This window comes from Rhamphochromis sp. 'chilingali', assembly GCF_963969265.1.
Source record: "Rhamphochromis sp. 'chilingali' genome assembly, chromosome: 3".
In the NCBI taxonomy this organism is placed as follows: Eukaryota; Metazoa; Chordata; class Actinopteri; order Cichliformes; family Cichlidae; genus Rhamphochromis; species Rhamphochromis sp. 'chilingali'.
In genome coordinates this window covers 20,453,574-20,479,029 of record NC_137931.1, presented here as the reverse complement: position 1 = coordinate 20,479,029, position 25,456 = coordinate 20,453,574, and the positions used below count along the sequence as shown (strand labels likewise).

The 25,456-nt window shown below is 42.3% G+C and overlaps 1 protein-coding gene across 5 annotated transcripts in view; it reads right to left on the bottom strand.

Moving 5' to 3' along the window:
- Positions 1 to 25,456, bottom strand: part of zeb2b (zinc finger E-box binding homeobox 2b) — a 100,505-nt gene that overhangs the window by 3,232 nt on the left and 71,817 nt on the right. For 3 of the 5 annotated variants that reach the window (XM_080877168.1, XM_080877172.1, XM_080877169.1), the window contains 7 exons: positions 23,236 to 23,487; positions 16,703 to 16,771; positions 13,380 to 13,568; positions 11,770 to 11,984; positions 7,867 to 7,975; positions 3,595 to 5,597; positions 700 to 880 (listed from right to left, as the gene is read on the bottom strand). In XM_080877168.1, the coding sequence (XP_080733294.1) occupies positions 700 to 880; positions 3,595 to 5,597; positions 7,867 to 7,975; positions 11,770 to 11,984; positions 13,380 to 13,568; positions 16,703 to 16,771; positions 23,236 to 23,487 (3,018 nt within the window). Of the gene's footprint in view, positions 1 to 699; positions 881 to 3,594; positions 5,598 to 7,866; positions 7,976 to 11,769; positions 11,985 to 13,379; positions 13,569 to 16,702; positions 16,772 to 23,235; positions 23,491 to 25,456 lie in introns of all 5 variants that reach the window. The other 2 variants (XM_080877170.1, XM_080877171.1) reach the window with 2 other exon arrangements.

Below are 25,456 nucleotides of genomic sequence, written 5' to 3'. Positions count from 1 at the left end.
AAAAACACACAGCGACGCATCAGGAGTGGAGATAACGCATCCTCGCGCCCCACCCCATATTTTCTCTTTTAAATGAAGAGGAGATCTGACGGTGGAGCCTCCCTCCCTTTTATGTCCAACCAGATAACACGAAGGCTGCGTAAAGCACAGAGCGCTTCTCTACAGATAGTGGATAAAATAAATGATGCAACTTGGTGAAAGAGGATCTCTGTATAATAACTATAATGAAAGACTTGTTATCGGTGCTCTGAAGCTTCTAAGCACTACTCCGCTGATGTGATCTATCGTCAATAATAGGGCCGATAAAGGCATTAGGGGGCCTTTTGCTGGCTTTACATATCTAGGTGAATTGATGTGTGTCTTTAAAGATAGCAAAGTGGTTCATACAGGAAGACATGATTGGGAAATAAATGGTACAATCCTGCCTATACCTGCAAAATTACAGAAAAAGAACACACAAAGCCTTTACTCATTCGCTGGATTTCAACCCTGTCAATGAAGAAGCAAGTTAGGTGTGGGTTTACATATATACAACTTAAGGGTTAAACAGAGAAGGAAAGAAGGAGGGAAAAGGGGGATAACATAAAAAAATATTTATATATATTAAAATATATTCATACTGATAGGATTTGGCAACACAAACATTTAAAACATAAAAAAAGCATGGGGTTTAAAATAAGGGTCTAGAACAGTATATACCTGTGTGTTCATATTTGTGTCTTAGAAGGGAACTGCTCTTCTGGAATGTTTTGTCGCACAAGTCACACGCGTACATACCACTTTCGGTCTTCTTAATCTTCTTCCGCGACAGACAGGAGTCGGGGTCTGTCATGTCGTCCAGCCCTGACATGTAATCTGGTGTACCGTCGAGCAGGTCCCCCTAAAAAGAAAAAAAATCACAAACAAAAAAAAGGGAGAAAGGATAACACAATAATGAATTTAGTGTGATGATGAGATGTTGTATATTCTTTTAAAAGTGAGAAAACAGTGAGGTGGTCACTGTGTGTGTGGCAAATAACATGACTCTAGCTTAAGCTAGCTTCATGTAAATGTTGCTAATATCTGTTGCTGACATTATTCCACATGTAATCCCTTTAAATTTTTACTTAAATTATGAGTTTATGTTCTTAATGTGACTCAAACAAAAATTTATTTATTTATAGTTATGTTTAACCAGAAGACACCCTTTTCTGAAGTGTAAATTGCTAAGCTAACTGTAAATTAAGAGTAAATATCAAAATGCTACACATTGCTCAAAGAGCGTTCGTGTTATAATCTCAAAAGGTGTGACAAATTTTTTTTTAGCAAACACAATAAATATTTTCTGAGCTGCTGGGAGTTTTTAACCCCTTTAGAAGGGTATTTACCTTAAGCCGCTGTAGCAAAAAAGCTAATATTTGTTAACCCACTATCTGGTTTTAATGAAAAGTGGAGTTTATTTTATCTATAAAGCTATAAAACCTATAAGCTCTTTATAAGCAGTGTATACTTTTTTAAATGTGAAAAAAGTTTATTAGTTGTTTATTTTTTTAGAATATGTATGTTAGAAATGCTAAAGTTTATTTTTCCTGCTAACTTTGTCTTGCTAGAAAAACAACCTTGTACTAGTAGTTACATTTTCAAGCTATATAATCATTTAAGGTGACAGTTAATTATAACTAAATTAAGGAAAAATAAGGTGCCTGTGTTCATGTGCCGGTTTATTAACTCCTAATACTAATTTGAGAGAAAGCTAATGTTTATAATTTTAGTTGCAATTTCTTATATTTAGGTTTGCTATGATATATCTTGAAAAATTGTATGAAGTTTGACAAAAAGTTAGCAATTAGGTGTCATGCTAATTGCTATATTAACAGCTAAGTGTTTGTTAGCTAATTAGTATGCTTTGAGAGTGTCATTTAGCAAAACTACAAACACTTTGTAGCTCAATCTACATTGGTGGAAAAGCTCATACTTGATACTTATATTATTTTAAATTACATTGATTTACATTATTAGCTGATTTTTGTGAGTTTAGGTCATAACTGCTTCATATTACATTAATATAAAGTTACTGATAGCATGCTAATTTCTAAACTAACTGTTAAATTTTAAAGGAAAGTCCAGAAGATCAACGCAAAAAAAGGAAGTTATTTAGTTGTGAATATCCTCTTTTCTTTAAACAATAGCTGGTGAAAGATCATAAAAATATCTAGCCAGACACCATTTGTCCACATAGGATCATTACACTGAAGCGTTCCTCCCAAACAATCACACAACGCTACATGTTCTCATGCATTTTTGATTACCAGCACATACCGGCGTTTATTTCTTATAAAACTTTCAGCTCTGCAGTAATATCACCCATCTATAACTGACAGTCTCCTCATTATGAAACACCGCTATAATGGTGTATTCAGTGTGGTCTAATTTTGTACACGAGCGTTAATTCTGCACATTCCTTTAAAATTCTCTTTTATGATGAAGATTAGTCTTAAATATGAATTGATGGAGAACAATATTATAACATTAGAGGAGGCACAGTGAGCCATTCTTGACATTGCAAACTCATATAATGATTAAAATCAGAAGGTGCACCTTAATGGCCAATATTGAGCCACTGAAGCTTTCCTTAATGAATATGTGTGTGATAATGTGGGGACAGCACTGCACTGTGTTTTAAGAAGGGACCACTATCACTCTGCAATCAATTTGAACTAAACGCCTGTAGCTGTATTTTTAAAATCTAATTTAATAACTTAGAATAGGAAACATTATTAATACTTTTTTTCATCAAAATGGCTCCCTCTATGTTAAACAGCCTTCAGCATTCACTGGTAATGAACATGGAGACTGTGCATTATTAATCCACATGTAGAAGCTCATTTTGGCTTTGGCTCTCTTTAAAATGCAGCAAAGTTGCAATGGGAAATTTCAGAGAAGTGCACAGCTCCGGGGCTCACCTTTGTCATTTTTACAAAGGCCTTTCACCCATATTTAATAACAAAATATGTGAGTTCAGGCCAGCTCTGGAGGAGGACTGGAGTCGAGAGCATTAATGTACTCCAGCGGGTAAAATTTACTGTGCAGAGTGGTAACAATTAGAGCTTTAACGAGATTAAACTTTAGGGCCAATATGGGTCCTGTCATATATTTTAACCTGATGCTGTTTGATATTTTGTGCCAGTGTTTTTTTGAGGGTAAAAATTAAAACACCACTAACATTCATAAATCTGCAAATGAAACTCTGGTAGAAGGGCTGGAGGCTCATTAAGACGGGATGAGATAATCCAGTTAAAATGAAGTCAAGGAAGTAGAAGCAATCCTCAAAGCTTTTTCTTTTTCATCACTGAATGATATTACTGCTAAAACAGCTGAACACAGGCTGCACAGGCCCTCCTTTCCTCCCACTAATGACGCCTCACTTTTTCCACCCCGGGGTTGTGTCACAGCTGTTTATCTCCATCGCCTATGCCAGTTCAGTCTACCTCAGGTGAGCGTTTCACTCTCCTAACTCCTGAGTGGTTTTTTAATTAGTACAGAAATGAGTTCAGATCATTTCAGAGAATCTGAGTGAGCCTGGGGCTTTCACAAAACCACAGGTGGCTTATTTACCTGGAAACCTGGTTTCCGCTGGTACTTTCTCCTCTGCTGCATCTCGGCAAGGGTAGCTGCCCCTGCTGCATAAGTGTAGGCCATGTGTGGTAGGAAGCCCATTTGATCCATGCCCGGATAGGGCCTAAGACCTGGTATGCTGGCCTGCATCGGGGGCATGAATGTGGCGGGTGGGAAAGCGCTCTGAGGTGGAAGCGACGTGTACAAGGGTTTGGCCGCAAACGGGTTAATGCCGAAGATGGGGCTAGTGCTTTTTTCTAAGTTTCCATTGTTGGTAGAGCCTGAGAAATCCTTTTTGAGATAGGCCAAGTTCAAAGGCTCTTCGAAGTGCTCTCGGGGAGAAGGGATGCTGTTATGGTCAATGGTAATACTGTTGACTTTAGGTCTGCTTTTGACAGTCAGTGCATGCTTGGGTTCCTTCATGAGTCTCGGCAGAGACAGGTCCAGCGGCTCAGCCTGCAGGTCTTCTGAAGTCAAGCTGTTTGGAGTGTAGGAGCTGCTGTGAGAGTTTTTGGAAGAAGTGGAGGACAGATTTAGCGGGGAAGGGGTGTTGCTGCGGGAGTGGTCCAACTTTTCACCTGTGGGTTTGGTTTGGCTGCCGCTGAACTGGTGGTTTTTCAAATGTCTGAGCGAGTTGTCACAGTTGTTCACGTTGTTATGGAGCTCTGCTATGGAGGGTGATGTGATGCGGTCAGTAGGCTTGATTAGAGACAGTGGCGACCTAGCTGCCAAAGAGTCTTTTGGTGGAGTGTGGTGGTTATTTGTTCCGACAACCATATCCATGTTGTTCCTGTGCTCTAGTGGTGGGGTCCTGTTAGTGCCGTACTCGTACATCTTTCGCTGCTCAAACCACTCCTTGACAAATTCCTGAGGAAGACCGACCGCTATGGAAATCTTGAGCAGCTCCTCCGAGTTGGGCTCCATGTTCATGGCAGAGTATGCCTTCAACACAGACATGTGGTCCCTGTAAGGGTTAAGAGGCCCAGTGAGTACCTTCTCAGACAACACGGAGGAGGGTAAGTGAGTGTTCTTCTCCATGAATATCCCTGGTTTATTGGGCATCAAATTCTCACTGGGCTGCAGCACAGCTTTGATCTCCTCGTTCATTTTACACAGGTAGCGTTCGTGCTGATGCAAAGGTATTGGCCCGGGGAAGGTTTCTTTGCAGTATTGGCAAGCGTAAGGTGTAAACATGTTGTTTTCCTGCACCTTCTCATCCACACCTCCTTCAAGCATGTGGTTGGGTTTCTCTCGTTTGATATTGCTAATCTGTCTCTTTGAGTCTGTAGTCAAGCTCTGGAGGCAGGCTTTGGCTTCGTTCACTTTTTCTAATGTGTAGTCGATGATGCTTTTGGTGGCGCCGTTGTGATTGACAAGTGGAAGACCGACCTGAGCCGTTGTCAGCGCTTGTTTCTGCTCCTCTATCTGGGATCCCAGCTCCTTCATGTGGGCTTTGAGCTTGGAGAGCTCTTCTGGCTTGCAGTCCATTTTCTGCCTGCACACAGTGTTGTCCACGATCTGGAGAACCTTCTGTACTTCGCTCAGGTTATTCCCCAGTGGACCCGGGTAGCTCAGGAGCTGCGCTTCAAGTCCGGCCATCCCAAGATGCTGCAAGGGGCTCTGGGCCGAGCTGTGGTGGATCCCAAGTGGGCTGTTTCCCCCCACTCCTCCATTCATGAAAGGCCCAGGAGCGGCAAATCCATGAGAAGCCATCATCAGCTTGTAGTCGAAGTCCAGCGGCTCCGTCTTGATGTTCAGGTGGTTGTTGTGCTCGGCGAGGCTGAGTGGCTTTCCGTTCTCAAGCTTTTGTCGCAGCTGGGTGATGGCAGTGTTAGTGGGGGAGGCGGAGGCAGAGGTAGGGGAGGAGCCTGTCTTCATGTTGCTGCGCATCCTGCCATTGACTGCAATCAAGCCAATACACTTTTTGCTGCTGATGTGGGAACTGTAGGAGCCCGAGTGAGAGAAGCGCTTCTTGCAGTTGGGGCACTCATAAGGTTTTTCACCTGAAACAAGAAATATAGATGGTTAGCCAAGACCAGTAAACAACCAATTGGCTCAAAGGGGGGTCATGCAATTTTGCTTTTTCTCTCATATTATTTTACGGTCTATACTTTACAATATAAAATGCCTTGAGGTGGCTGTTGCTGTGAACTGGTGCTATGTAAATAAAACAGAATTGAAATTAACTGAATTGTGCCAAGATGTGCGATATGCGCTAGAGCCGGTAATCTTCCAGTACAGTGTCTGCGTTTTCTTTATTTTCTGCCAAACTGAATTGGTTTAGAGATCTTTGCTCTTTTTTTGTACTTACATGTTTTGAGTGAAAGTAAACCATTCTTTAACATTTATTAGCTTTAACATTTTATGCTCAGCTCAGTGAGCACACAAAGACACTAAACACAAAGGCATGGAAACCTCACTGACTACTTTTGTTTTGGACATTTTAAGCATGTTCAAACAAGTGTGATGGACATGAAATTATTTTTATTTGATTTTATTTGTAGGGAAAAAGGCTCCCATCCAATAAACTGTAGGAATTAATTGAAAAAACAAATTCCTTAAGAGTTGGGGCACTGTTAAGAAAATGTAAAAGTTATTTAATTCTTCATGTTTTGCTTTGAACCTAAAGTCAATATAATCTGAAAAAACTGCATTAAAATTAAATTAAATTATATAAAATAATAAATTATAGTTGAGCAATAGGGCTTCCTAGGTAAGGATACTATTTGTTTCATGCTTGTATTACCAGAATAACAGCTCCACAGTACATGAAGTTTTGAAGTAAGTTTAATGTACACATCTGAACTCTGCAACAAAATACTCTTTGTTTAAGGCTGATAAAAAGGAAAGTTTGCAACAAGTAAACAAATAAATTCAATTCAATTTAAAAGCTTCACACACATAAGCAAATATTGCACACCCCGAGGACTTCAGTGTCCATTAACAGCCGACGAGTGTCCAAAATAAACCAAAAGGAATATCTGTGGATCCTTAAATCACCGTTATGAGAATGTGGCAGGATGAATGTTATCCTTCGGTCCAACCCACTTTCAGCCTGGCCCATTAGGGGGCGCTGGTATAAATAGTGGCCATTTGAGTGTCTCTGCGTCGCTTGCCTGTGATCTCCTTTTTGGTCACCTGACTTCCCCTCGGTGTGGTGGAGATCATTTGCGGGTTATTCTTCTGAAGCCTCCATCGCGGCTGGTCGTAGCTATAGAAGCCTCCTCTGAGCTATTCTGCTTACGTTCTGTGACCCGGCTTATTTGGTACGTAATCAACTTTTGTTACGCTCTCTGCCTTCTATTGTTCTTTTATAGTAATTATTTATTATGTTTCGCAGGAAGTGTGGGCCTTAGTTTTGCGCCAAGCTACGCGAACTGAAGTGCTGCTGTTTTGCCTTGCTGTGCTTTTACCGTCTGTTCCCGTTGTGAGAATTCTTTCCCTGCTGCTGTCAGCTTTTACAGTGGACGTCGGCGTGGACAACGGCCATATGCATGCCGGTTATCGGAGTCAGCTGGCATGCATATTGATTGACTGTTAACTTATCGTCGTGTGGACGGCAAGTTGGAGCAGTACGGCGATTCCGTTTGCTCCAGATTTTAGAGTTTTATTCAGATTGTATGTTGTTTTATTGCTTTTTGATTTGTAGTTTGGATTTTCTGTTACACCACTGGTGGGAGGCCCTTTTTCTAGCTGTAGATCACCAGTGTGGTCCTGCAGTTGGGTTATCCCCCGGTGCTACACATTAGTTTGTTGTAATATATTAAACATTTTCTTTGTTTCTTTTATTCAGATGCGGAGTGCCGACGTGGAGGAGACTAGGGTGCCTTGGTGGTGGGATCCCTTGAGTGTACACACCTGCCTTGTCTAGTTTATTAGTGTGAGTGTGTGATAGTGTGTTGCACTTGTGTTTTGGTGTGTTTTCTTTCTTTAGTTGTGTGTGGCATCCCTGCCCCTCCACTGGTAAGCCTCAGCTCTGAATACCTTTTTAAGCATATTTGTATTTGAATATTTATGATTATGTTTTTATTCGGTGTTTTAAATAATTACCAATAAATTGTCAATTTGTTTATTATTGAACCTCGTCTCTGGATTGAGTATAGCGAACCTAAGTGCCTTTTTGGTGATTTAGTGTCATTTCCAGTATTCTCTGGGTGAAATTCCCAGGGTGGCGTTGTCGTTCTTTAAAACTGAAGAGTATTTACTTTATATCCCAACCTCGTCTCGCCACAAACTTTCAAAGAGCAGGGCAGCGTTCTTCCTGCAACTCACCGCTATGAATCCGGAGGTGTTCCTTCAGATGGTGCTTGTATTTGAAGGCCTTGCCGCACTCGGTGCATTTGAACTTGCGGTTGCCGGCCGCTTGGTTGAGCAGTTGGTGCTGTGAGAGAGAGAAAAAAAAAGAGCGAGAGAGAGAGAAAGAGATTTAAAAAAAAGAAAAATGTACAAACATGGAGGGGGTAAGAGTTCAGTTCACGCTACAAGCCAAATGGCTCCTGTCGCAAATGAAGCATCTTGGCTTTCTACTCCCACCTCCATTGAGCAACTACAGGCAGCGGCGGCGATAACAGAGAGAATCACATACCTTTTAATTTCCTGGCTGCACAGCCAAAGGAGGCCTGCCTTTAGAATTTGGCAGCCCAGAAAATAGAATAAATGAAAAGAGTCTTTTTTTAGAGCGTTTCTCCTTCATTAGAGGTGCCGATGTGATCTACTTTTCATTAATTTGGGGTCTAATCAGTCCAAAATGTATTCAGAATCATCTGTGAGCTCTCTCTCGCCAGCATACCTGTATTCACACCATCTCTGAATTTCACTTTTTTTTCTTTCCTCCCCTCTGCAAATGTGTTGCAGTAATTAGGTCCCCCCCCCCCCAAAAAAAAAACAAAAAACCCTCAAATGTCTCTTTAATAATCTTGGGATAAAGAAGCCAGCACATGGGCCCGGCCTTGATTTTGCTGTTCAAAAAAAAGGTAAACATCAGTTGCAATCCATCACATTTGCAATTCAAACAGAGCCTTCCTCTCTTAAAAAAAGGGAAAGAAAAATCAAAATATAATAATACTCAGCAACAACAACACGGGGTGTGTAAACCTGGCTCGTCACTCACAAAACAATTAATTCCAAGTGGGAGGTAGGGATGTTAAATGGTTAGTAAATATGGATAAAAGAAAAAAAGAGAGAGAGACACATTTTCTCTGAGCTTGCTAGGGGGAAAAGCAGAGCGACTCCCTCCTCCCAGTTCAGCCTTGACAAATGCTGGGGTGTGTGCTGACTCTACCCACATTCCTGGGGAGACAGATGGTGGCGCGCAGGACACTGGGAGGACTGGGAGGAATTGTTCAAACAGCCCCAACCTTCAAAGATCAAGCAGGGAGAGTCGAGGCCCCGCCAAGCGCCGGAGAGGGACCCCACCGCTCGTATGTTGCTGAGTTGCATAAACAAACAGCAACAGCTGCTTCGCTACCTCCGCCCCCACCTCCATCGCCACCGCCACCACCTTCCTCTTACTTCCCCCTCCCTGAGGACCCCTGCCCGGTAAAGTTTAGTCTCGCCACCACTGCTAATAAGACACAATTGCTCCGCGCTCATAATTGTGAATGGCACTGGCGAAAACGCTCCGTCTCTCCTTCATGGCTTGTTGTCTGTGTGAATGCCACCACTGCTGTTTGTGGGCGGGGGCCCGACTGGATTGGACTGGATGTTTGCATATGTATAACCTCTAATTAGTCATATTTCAGCTAATTGCTTAAGAGGAGGAGGAGTATTAACGCTTGTAAACATAGCAGACAGAATGGAGCAGCACATGTTTACCTATCAGAACATTACTCTTTATGTTAATCTGACTGCGGCTCGGCTTGTTGTTAATTGCCAAATGTACATCTAATATAAGCAAACAGTGGAGTTTGTCAGTGTCGATAATTAGAGGACAGGCTAAAAAAAAAACAAGAGCGCCACCTAGGGAAAGGAATCAAAATGAGTAAGACATCACCTCAATCTCATCTGGAGGATTAGCACTTAAACAATCCAGCTCATTTACAAATCAAGATAACCGGCTTTGTAGAAGGAGCCACGGTGCTTGAATAGGAGTCTTTGGCCATTGACTGGACTCCGGAGGGGAGCAGCAACAGCATTGTAATATGAGGATTGGGACAGCGGCTCAGTCGGCCGGCCCATCTGCTCACGTTTACACCCAGCTGGTAGATCAGGTGAAAGTGCTGGCTGCTGACATCTGATCAAATCAGCCACAGTCTGAGCCTGTCATCCTCGCTTCAGAGAGCACAACACAACACCCACGACCTGGGACTGAACACCGCAAAGCATCAGAGTACATGATATCATCTGTTATTGGCTGAATGGCTCAGTTCTTTTTTTATAACTCTACTTGCATCACAAGGTTTTTCTAGCAGAGGAAGTCCAAGAGAAAATTGGACACCGAGACGTGACAGATTATTTTTCTCCAAACGGGGCTGACCCATTTGAGCTGTAGTTTCTCTGTATGTAAAAGAAAAAAGTCTAACATTTTATAATAAACATTGGTAATAAACGATAAATTGGTAGTTACCTTTGTATCTCTCCAGGACCAATTCATTCTTGATTTTTCACTTAGTTTGGCAGACAAGTACATTACATTCATTTTGGACCCCCTACATTAGTCTAGTTATTATTACAATCCGCCAAGTTATTACTGCTATTAGTTATTAATAAAATGTTTAACTAAGTTTCTTACTGAGACCCATACATAATCTGATTACTGGCATGTCTACAATAACCATTGCAACACAGATTTACATCAGTTTTTCTACTTTTAACAAACCACGAAATGACAATATTATTTGCTACTTAATAGTTTGTGTTTATAGATGGTTAAACATCATTTCCTGTCTTACTCATTGTTTGGTTTTGTTTGTAGTCTAGGTTCACATTAGGCTGGGGAAGGCTGTTCAGATCAGGGTTGACTGAATCTGTGGTTTTATAGGTGAGCTAAGAAAATTAGGAAAGTAATGGTAACATTTATTAATCATTAATAGCTTGTTATATAATCAGAATGTAACTATTACAGAATTGTATTATTTATGTAGTTAAAAATAATAAATTAACAAATTTTTACAAATTATTAGCCAATGATTTCAGGGTGTCTGAGTGAAAAAAAAATTCTGTTTTTTTTTTTTTTTTTTTAAAGGCCAAACAGCTGCCTGCTAGAGGTCTCTTCCTGAGAAAAAGGGAGTTTCTTGTCCCTACTTTCATCAAGTGATTGTTCATAGGTGGATCAATGGATTGCTGGCTGAAGTGTCATTAACTCATAATACGATACAGTTTGGCATGACTGTTGCATGGCGCTGTTTACATGTCTGCATAAGTGGATTCTTTACATTTAGAGGTTAAGTCGCAGTTTTTAATAAAGCAAAAATTCTTCAATTATAATTATCCTCCGAAGCAAAAACATCAACTTCATCTACTTTGAAATTTACTGCTCCGATTTTAGCTTACTGAGAACTTATAATTATCCCCAAATGTGCAAAAACGTGCAATTTTTTTTTGCCACAATCTATCTCAGCGCACATCTTCAACTAAAAGCTGACAAGCGAGTTAAACACCCGTAACTGCTGGATGCGTTTTCACCTCACAGAACTTTAAGGTGATTCATGCTAACTGCCAGCGGATTCACATTATATTTCAGACGTACAGGATATAAATCGTGGGAGAAAAAAATTAAAGTATACACAGATGTTTATGCAGTGCATGAAATTAGAAGTGGAGGGGGGTGGAGTTTGATGGAGTGCTACGACTGCGGGCTGCACCAGAAGAACATTAAAGGCCAGGAGTGAAGTGAAGTTAAGGAGCTGATAAAAATTTCCAAATTGGAAATTAACACAATCATTCGATCGTGAACACGAGACTGGAAAATCATATCAGGGAGGGCCATCAAAAAACCATTTAGGGCCTCAATTAAAGTTATTACCATTAAAGGATCTGCATCTTCAAAATGCCATGAAAAATTAATAATGATTGCCAATCAGAAAAAATGATCTCCCTTCTCTGAGGGATCGGGGCACATTAGAAATGAAATGAAACAGGGGACAGCCAGAGGAGGAAAAGGAAGGAGGGAAAAACAGCAAGAAGGGGATGGGATGAGGAAGAAGAAGGAGAAAAAAGAAAGAATATCCCCCTCACCTGATCCCTTGCAGGCTTGTGTGTGGCCATATGCCGCTCAAGCTGAGTGCGGTAAGCAAACGTGTAGTTGCACAGGGGGCAGGCGAAGTTCTCCTCGTTCTTCTCATGGCGGTACTTGATGTGCTCCTTTAGCGATGTCAAACGCTTGTAGCCCCGGTCGCAGTAGGGGCAGGTCAACAGTTGGGCGAAGGCATCTGGCGTTCCAGGTGGCAGGTCTGCACAGGAGACAGCGGGAGGAGGAGAAGGAGGGAGGAGGAAGGGGAAAGGAAAGCGGGCCAAAAGGTCAGCGAATCAATGGCAACTAACGGGCGGGCTGCCCAGAGTGGTATGGGAGTTATCTCTGCAATCTGCTCCACATGAGAGTCACAGTATCAGGCTGGCATCCGCTGCACTACGACCTCCTCCCGACTCACACACAGCACTCCCACTCGTTCTCACTTTCCTCCACATAGTTACAAACACGTACACGGTACTGGATGCACACACTATTCCACAGATAGTCCGAATTTCTTTAAACAGCCCTCATTTTCTAGTCCCCCCACACCTAACCACCACCGCTGGCACGTTCATAGTGTCTGTAGCGTGAATCACAATCCCGCTCAAATTCAAGCCCCCCTCTTCCAATTCTTTCCCTCCGGGGAGCTTCGGAGGTGTGCTATCTGATTTCAAGCCCCTGCCCAGCTGTTGCTTAAGACTGTAGGTAAACACCCAGGCATCCGGCGAATCTGTGGGACCAACAGCTGCCCGGTCGTGTCAGCGAGAAGACTTTTTCTCCCCCTTTCTTTTCTTTTTTTTTTTAACATTTGCCAGGACATTAGCTGAGCAAGCACCCTCAGTTACTGCAGCAGTTATGCTATAAGAGTAGGCACATTTAAGGCTGGATATCCTTTAAAATGGTCTGGAGTAATAGGAAAGGTTTTTAAATGCATCGGTTTAAAGAACGTTTTAAGACATTCTTCAAGTTTAAAGGTTATTGTGGGTGTCTTTCTGCAAAAAACATCCACCAAGCTCCTGGCAACACATCTAGAGTTAAGAGCAGGGTTTGGGTTAGGTTTTGTCTACTTGGACAACCTTGAACTGAAAAACTATGATGCCAGAACAAATGCATGAGGCTTAATTTGAAAGATATCATATTATCCTTCCTGAAAATATGCCTGTTTAGCCCTGTGAGGTCTAACCCTAAACCTACTTATATTTTAGAGGAAAAAAACTTTAATAGATTTGATGCTTGCCATCTAGAAGGATCCTTTTTGGTATCCCATGATTGTGAACATTTGGAAGAACAATTAAAAAAACATAATGACAAATTCTGATAGGTTAGGGTTCGGGTTGGGTCAGTGCCAATGACCCCAATGACTTAGACTTTACTTTCTTTTAACACGTGACTAAAAATAACCCTAACCCTGACTCTGAGAGGTTAAACCTACCTGTAACTCTTCCTTAACACAGGGAACCATAGATAGGTTATCAAAATTAGGTCAAACTTAGCATCAATTCCCAATATTTTCTGAGTCATAGCTGTTCTGGGTTACATCTTGTCTTGTTTCCTTCCTCTCACCCTAATCTTTCGACCCAGATCCTTCCTACAAACCCTTGGACAGGACCCGTACCGTTCTCCTCCGGTCCAGTGGCTTCCGGTGTGCCCAGGCGGGACAGCTCCTCGGGGGCTTCCGGGTAGATGATGGCGGTGTCACCCCGCTGCAGGTACTCGGCGATGCTCACCACGTGGCTGTCGCTGTCATCCAGCTTCCGCTTGGCAAAGAAGTCCTCCAACTCTGAAGTGCAATCGACGCTCTTGACTGAAGTGACAGAGAGGAAGAGAGAGAGATGGAGATTGTGAAGGAGGAGACTGAGGACAGGAGGGTGGGGGGGAGGCGAGAGGAATAAATTGGATTCCCTTCGTCCCCAGAGAAATGTCTTACAGGAGGATATTGGGAACATCTTGGTGGAAATGTGATGAGGATAGCCACCCTAAAACATTACAGCCGTGCTTTGGGGAGAATGCATCTAAATTACTGGGCTTGCTTGTCACGCCACGTCGGCTAAAACAAGAACTGTAACTTAATCCGAACAAAAGTTGGGAGATAAAGGTGCTACCATGAGCCTTGAAAAAACCTTCACTGACCTAATTTACTCAAATAATTTTTTAAAAAAAGAGCCTCATATACATACACATACAGACAAGCCTGGTTTAATCAGCAACAGAGCCACGTTTCTCAGTATCGACTTTCACATATAAGGTCAATCAAGAGGCTGTGGCTTTTGTTGATTCTGTGTTGAACAGATTACCAGGGCCAAACCACAAAAAGAGAAGAAAAAAAGGGAAAAAAAGGGCGAGAGAGGAGAGAGAGTGTGGGGGGTGGGGGCGGGGGGCATGCTTTGCCATAGCTGAGCTGAATGAATCTTAAGCCAACCAAAGTGCTGAGGCCACACAATGCATTTTCTCAAATTATTTCCCAGTCCCTTCTCTTCAGGGAAACTCTTAAGCTGCAGCGTGGAGATAGCTGCCTCCTAAACAACAAACCGGAGCAAAAAGAAAATCAGCAGCCTTCATTAGTCAAGGGGATGGCCGACTTTCAAAACATCACACGTACGCGCGCACACATACTGTTTACAACCTGGAGAGATCCTGGAGGATGTTTGGTGACCAAAAATATATTTTTTTAAAAAATCCTCACAAAACAAAAACAACCAAGTGACATCTCATCAGACTTCACCCCCGTTAATTAGGCTTTTAGACTGCGAGCCAAGGTGAAGTTTAAAGAGCGATTTGTTAGACCGTGATGACTTTGCAGGCCAATTTGCGAAAGGTCAAGGTAGTACATATTTGGATGTCAAAAATGGCACCGAAATGTCATCGGTGCCAATGGATCGCTTTTGATAACCGTGATGGCATAATTCTCAGTCTTCTCATTAGATGATTCTTTGTAGCTTTGGAGGAAGTGCTAAGCTAATTGTGATGATTGACTGATGATTGACTGGGTGCGGTTCAGTGCAAGCAGTTCCTGGACTTAAAGCTGAAAAGCTTCAGGGTAATGAAACATGGTTTACTTTAACATTCAGCTGATGCAAGCGACCAAGCTTCTATCGTCAGGAATAATAAAATGAGGACATATTCTGGATGAAAAAACATACATGCAAAGTGTTTCTTTAAGGAGAAAACGACCAGCTTTCTTTCCAACGGACGAGGAAATCACCTGGATCAAAGTGTGCTTTGGCATCGGGGGACGTGATCAAACTGCTCATGTCTTTAAATGAAATCACATGTGATCTAGTGGCGGGGAGCTTCCACAGCGGTGCCACAGTATTGTTTCCAAAAGTCCTTTAAATGGAAAACATTTGCTGGGCTTGAATTTCCAGAACATGAAGAAGGGGAGAGGAGAAAAGAAAGCGAAGAGGAAAACACCAGCAGAAAGTAACGGTAATTAAAGCTGAAGGGAGGATTTTGATTCAGGGCTGCATGGCGTTCTGCGGGGCGAGTTCGGTTTACCATAACGGCGTCCGAGGCCAATTGTCAGGGTGGCCAGGATGATATCATGGAAGGGAGGGTATGTGGCGACAAATCAGCTTTGGTGGCTTAATGAAAAATGGCAGATCGTGTTCGACTCCACCAGAAGAAACACTTAGCTAACTGGGAAAGCTGAAAGTAGCATGTGTAATCAATGGTTATTAAAATCAAAATCACTTCAGCTGCCTATAAACATACACGGGATTGCCTCAGTGATCACTGAGTCAGCAGAGGAAGATTTCCTTTTAATTACAGCGCGCAGTTTGTGGATATGTTTGCTTTGTTCTGTTCAGGAACTCCTCCAGGGACTGCAAAAAGCTAAAAAGGCCTGTATTAACTTATTAACATTCACCAGGCCACCAGCAACCCATTTAGGTTTGATTTTTCTTTTATCCACATGTTAATTAGGCAAATTTTCACAAATTGGAAACCCATAACTCTAGCTCTAGATCAGTTGGCAGTGACCTGGTAGATCTTAAGAGATTCAGGTTCTGTGGTTTAGTGGTTATAACTATTACAACCTTTTATGTTACAGCCAAATTTAGTCTAGTTTTAAACCCAGTTTTGACTTGGAATTAGTCATTTTGACCCCATCAGTCTTCAGCAGGTTATCAATAAACCGTTAAGGTTAGAATTACAAACTAGTGACCCTTCAAATTAATCAAATGTCTTACATACATTTTGGCATTACAGTTCTTCTTTTTTGAGATTATCCAACTGAGTATCTAAAACAGGCAGAAGTGCCATCAAAGGGCTGGATATTAGCTGAAATCCAACCCCACTGAAACAAGCCACATTCAGCCTGATGGCACATCAAAGACCTTCTAACCTCTTAACATCCACCAGGTCACCAGCAACACATCTAAGAAGGAGGGATTTGTTTAGTTTCAATCACTTACTAAATAGTCAATTTTTCATAAACTAGAAACTACAAACATATGCTTAGCCTAACACTAGATCAGTAGTCGGTAGTTTGGGGTCTTTAAAATGTACAACTTTAGCTGAATTTGAACCCAGTGTTGGGCGTGAAATGGTCATGTTGAACAGTTCACTTTCAGTTTGAGAAGCTCTTAACATCTACGAGGTCCTACAAGTTGCAGCTGAGCTGCTGGAAGTAAGTTTTTAACCTCTTAACATGACCTGCTAGATGTAAAGATGGTAAAAGACAGTAAGAGAAAGAAAACTAAAATATCCAATCCTTGACGTAGAGGTAGAGAACCCTTACCCTATATTTCGGAGTTAAAAACAAAGGACTTCCATTATTATGTTTATTTGTTCCAATAGGTTAGAGTACTAATCATCAACGATAGGGCTGTCAGACCTTAAAGACTTGCAGACTGACAAAGAAACATGCACGTAAGGCACCAGACAAGAATGGCTTAATATGAAAGGTTTGACACACATACAGCAAATATCTGAACTCACCTGTACCGTTTCCAACTGTCTGCAAAGTGGTATCAGGCCCCAGGGTGTCAAAATCATCTTTTATTTCATCTGCACAAAAACAGAAGAAGAAGAAAAAGCAGAGAAGGGAGGGTGAGTACCTCGATGTACCATGCACGCTGACAAACGCTGACAATGAGGCCTTTAAGAAGAAGGTATGGTGAAACCAATAAAGGCACCGCTGTGCATCGCAGTGCACCACGGCTTTATTCAGCATGCTTAATGAATGCTATCATCTGAGCCAGACAGAGACTTATTTACCTTTAACGTGACAACAAGCGGCGGGGGAGGCGAAGAAAGCTTCAATCGCCAAACAGAGCGATTAAATACAACACGGAACACATCCACCTGAGCAATCATAGAGCTCCAGCCAACACGCAGGCTGAGCTTATTACTCCCCGGCTGTGACGCCGCTGCAATCCGCTGCATGCAGGATCACGCTTGTTTTTTATCATATGTCATTTTGGTGGATGCTTTTATCCAAAGCAGCTTGGAGTATTGTGAGCGCGCACATTTTTGTGATTCACCACAAGCCCTGGCAGAGACTTAGTAGTGCCTTGCTCCGAAACTAAAAGGAATACAACCCTTAACCACAAATTAAGAGTTTTAGTTGCACAAACATTTCTCCCGGGCAGAAATAACCTCATTGGTTGGGGTAAACCTCAGGTGGGTGGAGTCAGAAAATAAATAAATTAATGTTTTCTGGTGAGGTATGAAGCCCGACAATACAGAAAAACATGTAAAACAGGCGGAAACTATTATTTCAAAGCCTCGCACACACGATACTGAAGGGGAAAGTGCATTTTTAACCAAAAAAAAGACACACATTTGATCTGCCCTATTTACCACTTTTCCAGGCCTTACAGGCCTTTGAATATTCCTTATTCTACAGCAACCTATCTTGATTGAAAGCCTTTCATAAAAGCCTTTTATTTGAAAGTTATCAAGCAATATTCCTCAGTCTCTGGCTAGATTTTAGGCTCTAAGAATCTGTGGCTTTCCTTTTTTGGCTCCACCTACTCAAGCCTGACCTCAGCTATTCAGATTATTCCTTCATCTCAAAGAAACCCTTCCTCGGAGAAATGTTGGTTTAAGCAGGACAAGTTCTTACTGCCAATCAGGATAATGGCTCCCGGTCTGTGCAGACGGGGAGATATTGCCCTGGCACAGGTGAGGCGACAGTAAATAAAGGGTGGATTGACAAGCTCATAAACAAACCCTCTTTTCCACCTCCACCTCACGGTCGACAGGAGGACAGAGACTTGACAATCAGCTTAAGAAGTCCCTGGTCCCTCCTTCCTGCCTCGTCAGTAAAAATTAAATCAAGGTGCTTCCGAGAACATGAGGCCTTTGTCTTAAAATAAAAAACAAGAACAAAAAACCTGCATTGTCTTCTTTTCACGCATCTGTTCTTGCTCTGCTGCTCCTGCAAGGAGGTTACAAGCGTTGCATTGTGAGCATTTTTTATTTTTTTCCCAGATGACAGCAGGATCCGATGTATCGGACTATCCCTTGGCTATTAAAACAGGATGAGCGCCTACATAAGAGCAACCTGGCTGAGATAATACAGGAAAGGTGGTGGGTGTGTTGTTGATAATAATGTTATCCTGCTTACATTGCTTTGCACAAAAGCCAGAAGCAAAAAGAGTTTTTATTTGGAGTTGGAAACAATGGGCTTGATCGTTGTGGAATGCTTTCTAAGGCTTGCAATTCGGGTTTGCTTGAAATTAGAGATTTGGCTTCTGCGGTGAAATGATAAATACCCCTGTCAATGGCTTCAGAGAATAATGACAGACTCTTCTGCAGGGGTATGTCCTAGTTTAACTTTCCCCATGCTGTACATTTGATTGCACGTCTGCCAAACAGCATCAAAACCACAGTCGCACTATGGGAAAATAAATGGGTTTTAAAGAACATAAATTAAAGCTACAACAAAACAAAACAGATTTAAAAAAATACTTCCACCACAGATTAAAATATACCCACAAGTATCAGATATCAGAATGTAGAAAAGCCTCCCCCCACCCCGTCCACCCTTTTGTGCTTAAAACTCCCTCACATTTCTGTGTCCTCGTAGGCACCGTGTTTGCGTTGGGTAATCAAATTTGACTGCATACTTTTAGTCTGACGCAAGGGGATGACCAGTGGGATTTACTGGCCCTTCACTCTCCCCTATTTACCTTGGAGAACTTTTGTTATCTGTGGTCTAAAGGGAGGGACGGCTGCTTCCAGTAGGAGGTAGACTAACACCACATACACCTCTCTGCTATGGCCTCTGGGACACTTAAATACATAGATCCATGCCAGTGCTGAGCTACATTCAAATGGGACAAAGTGCCATTGCAGTGAGTGACAGTGGCTCATTGCTCTTTTTAACTTTTTCTGTTTACATATCGCACAATCCTCTCTCAGAGAGACTCAAATTAGTTTCCTTGTTTTAAAACTGGTACTAAAAAGGCATTACATTGAGTGTAATGCCTTTTTATTCTATTTAGCGATGTATTTATAACAATTTAATCATTATGTTAAGTTGTGCTTTTCCCCCCGACATGACAGGGATCAGTAATAACTGTTACTCCATGTTGTTGTCTAGCTATTTCATTTGTTAATCCACATTTTTAGCTTGCAATTCAAAGTGACTGCTAGCCATACTGTTAAATAAAGAATTTCCAACTTTATTTCCAACCAAAATTTGCAATTTTAGTTCACTGTTTTAAGTGTATATCCAAAGAAACTATGGGCCAAACTGGACTAAAACCATGAAAATATCTTTAAGTCTCTTAGCTATTTCAAACAGTTATCTATATTTCTAATACCCTGGCAGCTTTAAAATCTTCATTTCTCTATTCATAATTTTAAGTCTTTATTTCAATTGTTATTTATACTTTTACTAAAAAAAATCATTGTCTGTAAATTCTTAATTTTAGCTACCTATTTCAACTGTTGTCCACAATTTAAGCTAACTGTTAGCTATATTATTAGCAAAGCTAATAAGCTAGCCAGTTCAATTATATTTAGTTTGTAAAATAAACTGTATTTTCTCGTTTTTCATATTAGCTGGGCTGGGCACAGAATATAGAAACACGCCCTTGGCAATGGATGGGAATTATGATTAGTGTCATTGGCTGGGAATTGCTGCCTTAAACTAATAAAAACGTCCAACATTAGTGTTATTAGCTTCTGTTTAGAGAAGAATTCTTAGAAAAGTGAGTTTATCCTTGAAAGGGAGCTTAAAAATGTTACATTATGAAAACAAAAACTGCAAGTAATGTCAGAAAAGCAAAAGAAGAGAGGCATCTGATTTCTGCTGGATCCACTTATACCACAAATATGTGCCTATTCTTGGTCATGGAAAGCGTCTTGGATGAAAGTGTCCGCTAAATGGTGGAAAAGTGTGTTTTGTTAGCAGTAAATCACTGAAGACCTGAGGCGGTAAGGTACACACCTCCTTGAAGAGTGATGTTGAGGTTTGAGAGCCGACTCTGGACTCAGGAGGAGTCCAGACTACCTTTGGCCCGACTGTAATTCCACCTATTTTCATAGCAGCTCAGATGCTGTTTATTTTGAAAACATTCCTGTTTTTATGGCCGGTCACCGCAGTCACAGGCGCTTTAAAGTTCTGCCTTTGTGCATTTAGCCTCATTTATCCTGAATCTGTCATGTTTGAGTCAAGCGCCTAATAGTTCTGAATCTCGGAAACAAAACAAAAGTGGCAGGATTAAAGGTTTTAGAAGGCTAATGCAAAATGGGATATTTTTAGACTTGTCAATGGCAGATACTCTGTTCCATCGCTTCAAAATTGAGCATTTAGCAGCCAAAGAACACAGTGTTTTCCTCTGAATTTTATTCTTGGCAGGATGGATAGGCATCTAAAACGCTATGGGAAAGTCCTGGACTGCAGTAGGTGTTTAAATGACAAATTAATAACTGCACAACTCGATAGATGTGCAAAGAAAACAAGAACCACTGTTTGATCGAAAACAGAAGGCCAAATTTGGCTAAAAAAATATATTTTTTCGTTTTGTTTTGTTTGCAAACAACACAAACATGAAGCAAACAGCGCTGCTGTCAGAAATCCCCCTGCCCCCCCACCGACGGCTGGGAGAAGGGGTTTAAAAAGGGCAATGGGGGGAAGACAGGTGATTTATTTGAAAACGCCTGTCAGTGATAATGATGTCATGCTTTCCAGCACATCGTGTCCAGCCTCACTGTGGGATTAAGGAATGTCAAGGACAATGCCAGACACAAGACTCTGATTGTGCGGTGGAATCAGACGAGGCTCTGCGATAAACTTTTTCTTTCTTACATGCTGTAGTTGTGTCTGGGAGAGTCACCTCGGCTGTTTTTGCCCCGTACAGTTTCTATTTGGCTCGAATATTCCCAACCCTTCCCAGGACCTTCATTCAATCACGCTTCCAAGACCTGTGCAAAAACTCTCGATAGGGGAGTGACGACCAAATCAGTCCGAGTAGGAAGGAGGGAGGGTGCTAACTTATCTCAGGCCTGAGTTATGTGCTGAGGTATCACTGTAGACACTTAGGCACCGCGGATGTTAAAAAAAAAAAAAAAAAAGAAAAAGGCAGGCTGGGAAACACAGCACCCGCAAGATTGGGAAAGAGACTCCCAAACGCTCTAATGAACTTGACTTGCTCTCCGAAATATGTCAGACGCTTTATCACACAAGAAGCATATTATCTGGGAATTGCAACATAGTTGAATTACAGACATTATGGCACCGCAGGTCTTTATCAAATAAACAATTACCGTGTGCAATGACAGCTTGTTTATCCTTTATCTTGATTTATTTACCAAACTGTCTTTTCTTTCTTCCACCCCTTAAGGAGGCAATATGAACGGTTATTTAGGAGAAGTGAAAGTTGATACCCGCTAAGTTTTTCCCCCCCTTATCCCTAATAAATGTGCAATTTTCCCCCATATTAAAATTTAAGACTGCTGAATGTTCCCCCGTTTTTCGGCACTGTGCACAGCTAGTTCATTAGCAGAAATGAATAGCAAAGCCCAGCTCATTTAAATGGGCTGTCTTACATGACTTCTCGCCATACTCTGTTCCTGTCACATGCTTCCAAGAATCATTGACTCTTATTATACATGTAAATGGCTATCATAAAAATAAAAATTTCATTTAAGATTGTTAATGACTTTTTGCAGCAGTCTGGCTTCCTTTAATGATTATACCCTGCCCCCTAATTAAAAGTATTTATCTTTCAAGCATCTGTGACTGGGGCCCCTGCAGAAGGAGTTGCTCAAACAAAAGACAATAAGTCAGTCAAGTTGGGGTAGGTATCACCTGCCTGGGATTAGGCAGCTTGTTAGGGGCGAGACGAATTAAGCAGCATCAGTCACTGCTGGACGTTGCTGAAACACCATAAAAACACGCTAAGATTTCATTTCCTGCAGCGCACAGGCTTCTTCCCCACTCCACCTCCTCTTTATACATTACTGTAAATATTTTTTTGTTGTTTGGCTTTTCTCTAAGCGTGAACCAAATGGTCTCTGCCGCTCACAGAGAAACTGTTTATCATGTCTGTCTGCTGAGGGAGCGTCATCGGGGCTTCACCGTCAGACCTGGCTCAAGCATTGTTTGCAAAACGCTCCGTGGCGTTTGTTTAAGTCTGCTCGGGCACCAGATGGGTGGGGTTTACAGCATAAGATGATACCACAAGTGGCAGGATGAGCACACATTCACTATAGAGTATCCATGAGTGAGCTTAGTGGTAGTTTTTCTGACTGACAGCTCACCTGAACCCCACACATCTGGTAAGAAAAGCCAAGAGTTCTTATGGTTCTAAATCTTCCCAACCCCAACCCTAACTCGAAACCTAAAAAAATCTAAAATCTAATTTTTGCTTTATTAAGTCTTGGCAATCAGGGTACAAAGAAAATAACCATCCTAATTGACCAAAATCAACCAAACTTAACATTTCTTCTACAAAAAAGCCCAAAACATAGGCTGAGGGTAGGGAAGGTGTTAGTGTTACCGCCTATAAGAACTTAAACCGCAAAGGGTTAAAAGAACATGGATGTTTGCATGATTTAAAATATATTCTTCTATCATCTTCTGATATTTCTAATAGTGCAGGTCACGTTTCTCAAATAGTGGATATCCGAGTTTGGAATAAACACCCCCATATGTTTTCTTTGTCATTTCAGGCAACAGATTGCTGCCTGTTTAGGAACCTCAGTGGGCAGATCCACAACTGTTCTAGTCAACAAAACCTAGACTGAAAGCCAAGCAGAATTTAATTAGGAAATCATCAATTTGCCGTTTTGCCAGCTTTACAAGCTCAAGAAAAATCCAGCACAGAGTTACTTTGGGAAGTCACAGAGCTTATCCGCGATCACGACATCAAGCTGATGCCATTCTACACATCTGACAACTGCCAAGGCTCATTTTAAAGTGTCCCATTAAGGTTGCCTGTGCAAGCTGCTTTGCAACCCAACTATTACCAAACTCCTACAGTTGACATGACTGAATTTACTTGTTCTACACTCACCAGTACCGTCCACGGAAGCACTCAGCATGTCATTGTCGGGCCAAATGTGCTCCACGCCGCTGTCCCTCATCTCGTCGTCATCGTCGTCCTTGTTCAGCAGGCCGTGTCCCTCGATACGTGGCGAGACCTCAGGGTTGGTGAGGCTGGCCGGGCTGCCGGTTCCGTTGATCAGAGGGTCTTCCTCAGACACTGGCAGCTTGTCTTCCTCCTCCGTCTCTGATCCGGTCTCCACCACATTCTCATAGTTGAGAGCTGTGATACAAAGGAAGAACAAATTTGGTCAGTACAGGAAAGCACGGCGGAGAAATAATGCAGTTCTCTACAACTTCTTGTGGACAGATGAATCTGACGAGGGATTTAGACCAGTTTTGGAAAACTGAGGTCTATCCGCAGATTAAAAGGATAACCCCACCTTACTGCTCAATGCAAGGTGTAGGCCCCTTTTTCTTTTGGTGGGTTACACCCCAATTACAGCATCCACGGCTGGAATTTGTGACTAAACCACAGCGGTGGGCAGACAGCTGTCGAGGAGATACGAGCCAAAATAGCCACTAATTTTCAGCCGTGCTCACATGCCTTGGATGCCAACGAGCTGCACCTTTCAGGATGGCTCTGCTCCGGAGCATACCGCTCACATTTGAGATGCTCCACATAGCACGTACAATATTACAACTGTTGTTGCTATGCATACAAAAGGCTTAACCTATAGTGATTTAGATTATTCACTGCATGTAGCCCTCGGATGTCTTCACATTTGCATTGCCAGTGAACCATGAACATTAATATAAATGTTTCCTAACATATTAAAATATAAAAGCATGGCAGCGCCTTTAGGCACATACACACACACACATTCAAAACTCCAACAGCAGGGCTCGCCCAGTTCCACAACACCCAGGTCCCAGACATATGCCTGCATTTCTTAAAATAGACGGCCTGTAAATAAGGGCTGTGAACTCAATCAAAGGTGGCTCTCGTGCAAATTAGTCACCACCATCGGCTGGTTCTCAGCGAGTACGCGCCACGGCGTAAATCACTGCAGAAAAGGGACGTCAGAGGACTTATTGGAGCAGTGTAGATGGATGGCATCACATGGGGACACACCTCATTGGCAGCTTGTGCAAAAATGTTCTGTGGTGAGAGCCAATCATGGGAGGGCCCAGAGTCTGAGCCACCGAAGTGAAGAGGTGGAGGCTTTCGTTGAATTTATGTTTCCGAGTCATAAAAAAAGCCTTAGCGAGCCCACAAGTCAGCAGAGCTTCGGTGAAAATCAATAGATTTATATCTTGTTTGTGGAAAATATGCAGAACTCCTCACATTGTGACCCTGCGAGGAATCAACAAGCTTAATTAAGGCGGTTTTTATGCCAAAGTTATAGCTACAAGTGTCCCTGCCTCTTGAACTCTCTGAGAATCAGGAGTGCCAACCAGATGAAGTTCATGCACGGCATTTCTGAAAACGTTATACATATCAAAAGATAAGCCTCCCCACATCTCCTTCTGACACGTCTCTGTGCGATTGACTGGTCTGCACTTGCCTTCAGCGAACAACTGCACAACAGGTGCAAATTAAAATGAAAACAGGGCTTTCAAATGTGGGAGGGGAGGCAGTTGGGGGTGGTGGGCAGGGGTGGCAGGCAGGCAGAAAGTGGGGGAGGAGATGAGGAGGAGGACGAGGAGGAGGGTGGGAGTGCGGTGACCTGCCTCGAATACCAATCGACGGAGGAAACAAAACCTTTTCAAGAGGTGTGATCACAAGGGTTTAGGCAAGTTCAGACTCAGTAATGCTCCTTGGGGACGACAAAAAAGGCAACCGAGGCAGGAGACCCACGAGTGGAGAGAGACGTTAGGAGTTCCTGGGTGGTCCACATCCACCTTGGTACAATTGATATTGTGCTTTTATTTGAAAGGTTGGATTGAAAGAGAGCCGTCTCTACCTGTCAAACGTCTAGACGTCTGAATGAGATGAAAGTTTGCCAGACTTAGAAATCTCTTAACTTAAAAATTGTTGGAATTCACCTCTCTGCGCCCCTTCACCCCTGAAGTTTTGAACTTTCCTCAGCAATGTCCCATCAGCTCTGTATCCCCCTCCTCCCCAGCTTGCCGAGGAGGGGGCAGCAGCACAGGATTGGTAGAACAAAAGGCCAAGAGGCTTGGGAAGCTATCAACCCGTTGCTGTGAACCTGATCTCTGGATGCAGATTCAATGACGGCCGGGCAGGG